The 9,727-nt window shown below is 38.1% G+C and overlaps 1 protein-coding gene across 1 annotated transcript in view; it reads left to right on the top strand.

Annotated features, from left to right (window-relative positions):
* The window catches only part of LOC104083310 (SLAIN motif-containing protein 2-like), a gene marked incomplete at its 5' end in the record, with an annotated part of 9,573 nt that extends 1,344 nt beyond the window's left edge, over positions 1 to 8,229 (top strand). Inside the window, 3 exons of the mRNA XM_009586749.1 lie at positions 4,960 to 5,124; positions 6,535 to 6,696; positions 7,826 to 8,229. Of these exons, the coding sequence (XP_009585044.1) occupies positions 4,960 to 5,124; positions 6,535 to 6,696; positions 7,826 to 8,229 (731 nt within the window). The remainder of the gene's footprint in view (positions 1 to 4,959; positions 5,125 to 6,534; positions 6,697 to 7,825) is intronic.
* Positions 8,230 to 9,727: the final 1,498 nt, after the last annotated feature.

Below are 9,727 nucleotides of genomic sequence, written 5' to 3'. Positions count from 1 at the left end.
CCTTGTGCTTTGTGTATGCTGCCTTGATGAATGGCTATTAACGATTTTCCTGAACAGCTAACATGATATATAGCTTGCTACAGGCAAAGACTGAAATTCTAAACAATGAAAAGTACCCAGATCACAGGGATTTATGAATGATGATACAAGTTTGGGAATTTGAATACTACTGAGTATTTAGGACTGGTTAGCAGTTAGGTTAAGCATGAACTATTCTGTTCATGGTTTAACTTCTTTTCAGAACTGAGTAGAAATCTTCTAGAAATACCACAAATTCTGTTACGCTTTAGGGTATCTTTAAAAATTCAGCCGTAGTTGAAGCAGAGTGGCAGGAAGCTTCCCTATGAAATGGACAACCTTGAAAGTTTGATCATTCAAATGATGTGTCTAGACAACTTTACCTCTTTTTTTTTTTTTTCCATAGACCTGAGAATCTGCCTCTGGCAGTGATACTTGCAAGAATACCGCAATTCATCTACAGTGCTAATAGAAAATATTAGCAGTAGAAGAGATGGGCACTAATACTGCTGGTTCGATCAAATTGCATGGAAAAATGAATTTGTAACAAAAAAGAAAATTGTCCTTTAGAGCAACCAGCCTACTTACAGATATAGGGTAGCAGGAAGCTCCACTGTCTTGTGTGTGTTTCCTACCCCACAACTTCTGGAATATCTTGTGACTTGTATTTTACATAGTACTTGTACCTCATGGACCCATCACTTAACCTATTACTAATTACAGGTTCAATTTATCAATTTCAGTTCCAGTCTCTGTGGATAAGGCTTTTCATACTGCTGTTACTTTCTCTTCTGAATCCTTGTTGATGTTCCTTTTGCCTTGACTATTTTCTCTGTCAGTTCCTGTTGTTATGTCTTTCTAATCTAATCTCTTTTTGCTGTTTCTCAGTCTCAAATGCACTCTTGTATTCCACATTTTCCTCTTCCTTCTTATAACGTAATCTTTTCCATTGTGTGATAATAAAGGAGGAAGAGCAGCTTTCAGCTGCATGCTATTGTGGGCAGTTACTGAGAACTCAGGATGCACACTGCTTTGTTGCTAGTTAGTTCAGGTTTACAATTGCAGAGCAAGTCCTGCTCAGTGTTCGACGCATATTTAGACTAGAGGGACCCTTAGGTATATTCTGGTGCAGAGACCTCTCTTAGCCATGCCTCAAGTCCCTGGTGCAAAGTGCAAGAGTGCATTCCATGTTGGCTGGAAACCATGGCTTCCACCACGTGGTGGTCTAAAACCATAGGGGTAGAGCACATCAAGAAAGCAACTGCAGGAACAGACAAATTACTAGGCGGAAGAATTTCTGGGAGAGATGCTTTCTTAAGACATAGTTGCACAGAATTAGAGAAGAGTAACTTTGGTCATATTGCAGTTTTTACTGAGGCAGCATTTTTATTTAAATATTTGAAATCAAACACATGATCAGTATAGCTGGTAGGAGAACTCTGTGGCTGTGACAGTAAAAACTGTCATATTTTCCATGCTGAGTGAGTTTGATTTTTCAGTTAAGCATTGAGCTTGTTCAAAAGCAACCGTTATTTAGTTAACTTTGATTTCAGTGATAGACTTTGCTGATGATTGTTTTGAGTTACTACGGGGACTGCTAGAATAAATTTGTCACTCAATAGTGACAAAAATAGATATCAGGTCTCTAGCATTTGGAAAAATTGCACCTGATTCATGCTTAGGTGGTTCAGAAGATCAACTGTATGAGTTTTCTCTACTCAAATTTTTCTATTCCTATTTTCTAGAGCAAAAGAGATTCAAGACCAATTTAACCAAATGTTGACTAAAATAAATTAGATGCTGCATACTGTTTCTGAATGTTATAAAAGAAAATTTACATTAAAATAAAAATGTTGATCATTAACCCTCCCCTCTGGTGTTTTGAAAGCTAATGTGTAATCTTTTGTAACCTAATGTTTCATCTAATATAGCATCATTTTAATGTTAAAATGAGTTGTCTGTCTTACTAATGTTGTCTGACACTCCTAATAAAGACTGTATCTTGAGTTGCTGTAAAAATAGTAATGTCTTCCAAAGTTACAGAAATCCTTGTTGGAAAAACTTTAGGGATTCTGGGCCAGAAAAATGGTTTGAATCCAGCTTTTTTTTCTGGGGAAAAATACACTCCTGAGGAAGGTAGAAGTTCACATTAGCTAGGGTGAAAACTGCTGTATCATATGAAGTTTCATCATGTACCAGAGCATACTTTTTATATGTAACAAAAGTATGCTTTCTTTCATCAAAAAAAATCTGTATGTGAACAAATATTTTGTATCATTATGGATATGCACAAAGAGCATGTTTTGCAGGTTATACAGTAGTACAATTGTTTTTTTTAATTTGTGGTTAATATTTTAAAATACTTGTCTGTGTAATAAGTACGAAATAACTGTTGTGCAGACTTACATTTTAGGGGTTTTTTACTGCCATTTTCGGCAGGAGATGAAAAGTAAATTTTTTTGGCATGAGAACAAAGATTCGTTTGGAATAGATGCTTTGGGGTTCCTACGTGAATGCTGGAAGAATTTGCTATCAAAGGAGTTGTCTCATCAGAGTCAACCAGAATACATATGACTTGTAATTAATGGTTTTGTTAACTGGGCTTTGTAATAAAATGGAGATTTCCTTTCTGACACTCTCAAAATAAACTGGAGGTACCTCAATAATACTTGCTAGAATTCATTGAATTCACTAATTGCTGAAATTAGTGCATATCATTTAAGACTTGCAGTGAAAACTGGATGTCGTGGTTTAACCCCAGCCAGCAACTAAGCACCACACAGCTGCTCGCTCACTCCCCCCTCAATAGGATGGGGGAGAGAATCGGAGGGGTAAAAGTGAGAAAAACTTGTGGGTTGAGATAAGGACAGTTTAATAGGTAAAGCAAAAGCTGTGCACACAAGCAAAGCAAAACAAGAATTCATTCACTACTGCCCATCAGCAGGCAGGTGTTCACTGATGTCCAGGAAAGCAGGGCTCCGTCACGCCTTACGGTGACTTGGGAATACAAACACCATCACTCTGACTGTCCCCCCCCTTCCTTCTTCTTCCTCCAGCTTTATATATTGAGCATGATGCCATATGGTATGGAATACCCCATGGGTCAGTTAGGTTAGCTGTCCTGGCTGTGCTCCCTCCCACCTTCTTCTGCACCTGGCAGAGCATGGGAAGCTGAAAAGTCCTTGACTATGCAAGCACTACTTAGCAACAACTAAAACATCAGTGTGTTATCAACATTATTCTCATACTAAATCCAAAACACAGCACTATACCAGCTACTAGGAGGAAAATTAACTCTATCCCAGCCAAAACTAGAACACTGCAATGTAAAATTTCCATCCTCTATTTATAACTGTCTTTTCACTCTAAAACACTACTAATGTTAACTGGTTTAGACACCAGAGATGATCTTTATGTGAGGTGCAATTTAAGGAATCTGCTGCAAAGTGAACTTTAATTTCTGCTGCTTCTACCTCTGTGCTGCCTTCTGCCATCCATTTGGTTCGATGCCCATTTGCGCACTACTAAAAACTAATTCACTGATGCGATCAGTTAAAATACTCTACATGTCTTTAACCTAAATCCACTTCAGTAGGCTGGATAATAGTGCAGCCCCACCATTGCTTGTACTGAACAACTGAGGAGGTAGTGACCAAGAGCAAAGTGGAGTGGGAGGAGAAGCTGAAGCAGGCTTTGCATTTCATGCAACTGTAGTCTCTTGGCTTCTTGTAATGTCAAAAAAAAAAAATCTTACACTGAGTAAAAGGATTTTTAGTAAACAAATTAATGCCAAGTTGTCTGGCACAGTAGAATACAGTTAAATTACTTTCTTTTTTTTTGTTCACTACCATCAGTAGCCTAATTATTACTGCACTAATTGAAGTCCTTTTTCAGTTACAGAAATGTCACACAATATTCTTTGAATAGCTTAATTTCACCTTTTTTTTTTTTTAAGAACCACTTGAGTATATTGCCATACATTTGCCAGGCCTATTCTTGTCAGTTTATAATGTATATGCATAGTTTCAGTAGTGTCATGCCTTGAAGAGAGTTTAGTTTCTAGCAGCTAGGTGAGCTGCAACTTAATCTAATCTAGATTTACATATCATAAGTTTGGATCTCTAGCTTTCAGTTTAATGTTTTGCAATTTAATTTGTTCTTTTTTAAAATACAATTCTGTTTGGCATAAAATACTTTCAGCAGTGAAGGAACTGATTTTAGCAGAAGTGACCAAATTTCCTTTGGTTCACACTTCCCCCATTGAAGTTCGATTTTCTATTATATTAAAATAAAATGTAAATTTCTGAACAAAATAGTCATTTAAGTAACTATACAAATCATACACCTTGGCAACTAGGGGAATTGCAGTATCATGTGCCCAGTAGGTTCATGGTACCTAGAAATATAAACAGAAGTATTTGCCATGCTTAATGGTTTTTCATTTTAGCATATGCTTTGGGGAATTTTGTAGGTGATATTGCTTAGTTCTATGGTGCTGGTCTGGGGGTTACTGTTGAAATATTGTGTGATGTAGACAGGTCTGTGAATTCTGGAGAACTAGACTTCATGGTGTGCTCTGGTTTGTATGTAATTGTGCGTAGGATGTATGTTACTGTAGCTTAGCTACTACTGTCTTTTGGGTTGCTTCTCTCCTCCTTCCCAACGCCTACATTGAACATCTTGAAGACATCAGTTGTAGTAGTCTTGGATCTGATTTTTACATGGAAAATATTTGTCGCTATCTTGTCTTGCCCTCTTCTCCCACTCCTTCCACGGTATGGTTGTACAATGAAGAAATCAGTTGAAAAACTTTCTGGTGACTGAAATGTTCTACTTGAATTGTATAGTAACTAAATCACACTGAAGATATCATATAGTATTGTATTCATTTTTCACTGGTTCCTTCAGTATAAGTTGTCATTTCCCTCCTCTTTCATACAGCTCTCAAGAGACAGAGTTTGTACAGCAGCCCTTTCGGTGCGGTCAGTTACACAAGCTCCTATAGTCCAAATACTAGTAGCCCCTACAGCAGTGGGTTCAACTCTCCCTCCTCAACACCAGTGAAATCTGCTTTAGTGAAACAGCTCATACCTCCTGGTACCTCAGGTAAGTGTGTGTGTGAGTGTCTGGTCTCTCCCTTTCCCCTTCCTCCTCTTCCTTTCAAAAATGTGCTCAAATAGATTACATTTGCATTGAACTAGAGTAAGAAAGACACCAAAAACCTGTCAGTCTTTTGTAGGATGTTTGCATCATGCAGTATTTAAGCTATTTAGTAAAAAAGCTACAGACTTTCTGGCATGAGATACATTTAAAATGTTTTCTCTGGATGTCTATGTCCCTAAGATCACTGATGCATATTAGCAGTTAGACCAAAACACATAGGGTTAGTCCTGTGGAGTCCCAGCAAACCTAAGCGGCTTCTAGAACTGGTGCTGTAATTGACTGGGATGGAAGTTGCATAATAGATGTTTAAAGGTTAGGTGTTGGTAGTTGTAAAGTCTTTGCAACTACCCTATTACTTATTAAGTGAAACATGTGGTATGCAATGTATCCATCAGTACCTCTGAGATGTGAACAATATAATCTAAGGAAGAAGCTTGTATTTTAATTAAAGGCATTCCTTGAGGCTTTGCAGTCATCACTTCTGGCAATGTTTTCTGCCTTTATTCTGCACCATAGACTTTCTCTGCATCAGAAAAATTGATGCCTGGAACATTACTCTGAAGTCAGAATGTTGGCTTATTGTATATACTTTAACTCAAGTTAGCTTGCAAGTGAAAAAACATTGCATTGACAATCCAACTATCTGTAGTTCACTGTGGACTTGTAAAGAGAAGCCTGCACTGCAGTATATTCACCAGACCCGTTACCCAGGTTTTGTTTTAATCTATGTAGCTCTGCTCTGCGTTGTGCGCTAGAATGCTGTATCTGCCTGCAGGACAGAGAGATGAAAGGTAACTGGCAACGGGGTGTCAGCCAAAAGGTAGCAAACGGGAGGAGTTTTTCTGGTATGTTACAGTTTAGCAAAGGTATGTACTTAGAACAGGTAGTATTTTCAGATAAACTGTATTATAAGCATTCCAAACTGAATCAATATTCATTGGATCAGCAAGTCCTTATTGTCAAGAAAGATAGTCAAACTTATGTCTTACAAGGTAGTGGGCAGAGATGAGAATGAAAGCACAAATGGAAGAGGTACGCAGTTGCTCCTTTTGTAAGAGCTGTGCAAACTTTATAGCAGTTGAAACTTGGTACAGGTAGACCAGATTATATGTCATCAATTTGTTTTGCAACCGTTATAATGATTTTATAAAGTTGCTCATTTTTAGAAGGTAATGGCTAAGCTCTGCTTGTGTAAATTATATTTTCAGCCTAGGTTTGCAATCAAATGTTTCAAATGTCTCAGTCATAATCTGTTTTCATATTGGTGGTTCTTTTACTAGGAAAGGAAATACAGCTTTTTTTGTCCCCCTTTTTTTTTTTAACATTTCCTATTACTTTATTTTCTTTCTGTAGGTCATCTTAAAAGTTCAGCAGATAGAAATCCTCCGCTAAGTCCACAGTCCTCTCTGGACAGTGAATTAAGTGCATCAGAGATGGATGAAGACTCTATTGGGTCTAATTACAAGCTAAATGATGTTACAGATGTGCAAATTTTAGCACGAATGCAGGAAGAAAGTAAGTATTTTCCATCCTGAAAACAAAGTGGAGCAGTTGATCTTTTTTTATTGAATAAATGCGGTAGCACTTGCTTGGCAGGAATGGAAAAGGGGTGTAAATTCTACTATGGATGTACAAATGATGTTCTCCTGAGAAGGCTGGCTAAGGACCTCTGCCTCCAGGATAAGGAAAGGAAGTTGCTGTGCAGAAGTGTTCTTTAGGAACAGTGGACAAAAGAAATGCTAGAGAGAGTATGAATTTGTAGCATATAGTATATGCTAAAAGGATGGTTGTTAGACAGGACTACTGCCTGCCACCAGTCTTCTCAGGAGATATGTGCCTTCCCGATGTCATCCAGTCTTGTTGACATCAGTGCTTAAACCATGATTTAAATCACCAAAATGTAAAGTCAATATGACAAAGAATAGTTAAGAAAAGCACCTATGTAGATGCCTCTCTTTTATTATAGCTTTAGTTGAGACTTTGTCTGTCTTTTTGTCCCTCGGAGACTGCAGAAAGTGGTACTAATTTCAGTTGTCTAACTAGGTGGTCTCCAGACTTTTTTATTGCGTATCCCTATCAGTGGGTACGCAATAAAATACACCCAATATATGTGTATTTTTTTATAAATTATATACATGTACTACTTTACTAATATATTATGTACACAAAAATACACAAATTTACACAAAAATAGAAATTTTAAAAGGTTCAGATAAAGATGAAATAAATGCTATTTTAAAAATAGTATTTTATTAGTAGTACAAAATTTTCTTCCTGCACCCCAGTGGATTGTTGTGCATGCACCCCTCTTTGGAGACCACTGGTCTAAGAACTCTAGTTTCTCTAAGGTGTAGCCTGTGTTGCTAGTATCCAGCCCGGGAGAGGAAATGAACAAGTGCACAGCACACCTATACTGATGATTGCTGTAGTAGGAAAAGGAATGAGCTCACTTACTTATTTCAAGTCATTATCAGCTGGTAGATAACTTTTTTTTGTACTAATCTGGAATTAATTTAATGCCTCAAAAGAAGTTAAGGTGAGCCAAATGTGAGTTTGAGCACTGGGTAGATATTTGTGTGCACTGTCTCTAGTTTGAACCATTTGAGGGCTGGAAGCAAGTAAACAACGTTCTCATTGTTGCCAGGCCTCCGGCAAGAGTATGCAGCAACTGCTTCTCGGCGTAGTTCTGGTTCTTCTTGCAATTCTACAAGGCGAGGCACATTCAGCGATCAGGAGCTCGATGCGCAGAGTTTAGAAGATGAAGAAGATGGCACACATCACGCAGTGCACCCTGCTGTTAACAGGTTCTCACCATCACCTCGCAGTTCTCCCTGGCCTTCACCAAAACAATCTCCAAGGAATTCACCTCGCTCCCGATCACCTGCTCGAAGCATAGAATACAGCAGAGCATCACCCCAACCCATGATTAGCCGTTTACAGCAACCTCGTCTTTCGCTTCAAGGCCATCCTACAGATTTGCAGACTAGTAATGTCAAAAGTGAAGGTAAAAAGCTCTGTCTCAAATTCATTACACAAGTAGTTGTGTAGTACCTGTAAAGGATTTTGGTCAGTGTGCAGCCAAAACTGTATGTCTGTGTAACATCATGGTTTAATCTCAGAGTTGTTGAAGAAAAAGCAGAGCAAGCAAAGCTTAAGTTCTGTTGGGGAACGTTTACAGTCAGATGAGTTGATAGGCTTATATTTATTTTAGACGTTATCCAGTCACTCTGGGTGTAATTGAGTTTCATGGTGACTGAGTTCTATCTTTGGCAGGCAAATGCACTAAAATAAAGCAGAGCCCAAGGGAAACTATCGTTCACCAGTAGGGTTAGGCCTTGCAGATGACAGAATAAAATGCAGAGAAAGTAACTGTGGTCAGATAAGAGTAACGTGGCAATTTATGCATGCCTGTAACCTGTGAGATAGCTGAATGCTTGTCCTGGCAGTGTAGGACTCTGAACTCTTTCAGCATGAACATAGCCTTAAAAATATTAGTACTTAAGTCATGCCTTTGTTGGATACTTTAGATATCTCAAAGCTGTGCAAACTGCTGCGTTATAAAAAATAAAGCTTGCGGTAAACTTGACACAATTATACTATATTGACATAGAACAAAATGTCATATCCTGATATGATTTTCCTTCTTGAATATAATTTTTCCTGGTAGCAATCTGGCAGAAACTCCTTTAATTGGGCTGAAATTTCACAAGCACATTCCTATTTTAACAAATGTAGTTGTTATCTAGCAAGTAAAATCTTAAATTCAGAAATAATATACATTTAGGTATTAAGAATTCACCTTATTTTCTCATCTTTCAGGTAAGCTGGATGCAAAGTGTCTGCAGTAGAGATGATGTAGAAATGTATTTTTAAACAGTTTATTTTCTGGGTGTTTTTTCCCCCTAATACAGCAAAGAGGTCTATGCTACTTGGAGAATTTCATTGACTAAGAAATTTTAGAATTTTAATCAGAAAATCAGTGTGCTAGGCTAGAGCTTTTGGGGAAGGTGATCCTGCAAATTTAATTAGCTATTCAAGAATATCTTTGGAAGAGTTAGCTTAAGTCTCATCTAATAATAGTGGTTTGGGGAAGTTTTAGGTGTATAGGAAAATGTACCACACAAAAGCTAATCAGTTATATTGTGACTTAGTTGAGAAATCCTTTCCCATTCTTTTCTAGGGTTTCGTGACAGTCTTAATGCATGCTAGGTGAGTTACAGCAAAAATATCCCATGAGAGGCAAGGTACCAAAAGCTGATATCCCACTGTCATGGCTTAACCCCACGCAGCCGCTTGCTCACCCCCCCCTCCGGTGGGATGGGGGAGAGAATCGGGAGGGCACAAGTAGGAAAACTCCCGGGTTGAGATAAAAGCAGTTTAATAATTGAAATAAAACAAACTAGAACAGTAATAGTAACAGTGAGAACAACAATAATAACAGAATATACAAAGCAGGCAATGCACAATGCAACTGCTTACCGACCACTGACCGCGTGTCAGGAATGGGGGTGGGCGAGCCCCCCCACACCTGTTTTTTATACTGAGC

Source organism: Fulmarus glacialis, unplaced genomic scaffold, assembly GCF_000690835.1.
Source record: "Fulmarus glacialis isolate BGI_N327 unplaced genomic scaffold, ASM69083v1 scaffold39191, whole genome shotgun sequence".
In the NCBI taxonomy this organism is placed as follows: Eukaryota; Metazoa; Chordata; class Aves; order Procellariiformes; family Procellariidae; genus Fulmarus; species Fulmarus glacialis.
Note: the sequence above shows the minus strand (reverse complement) of the source record. Positions and strands in the feature narration are given on the sequence as shown.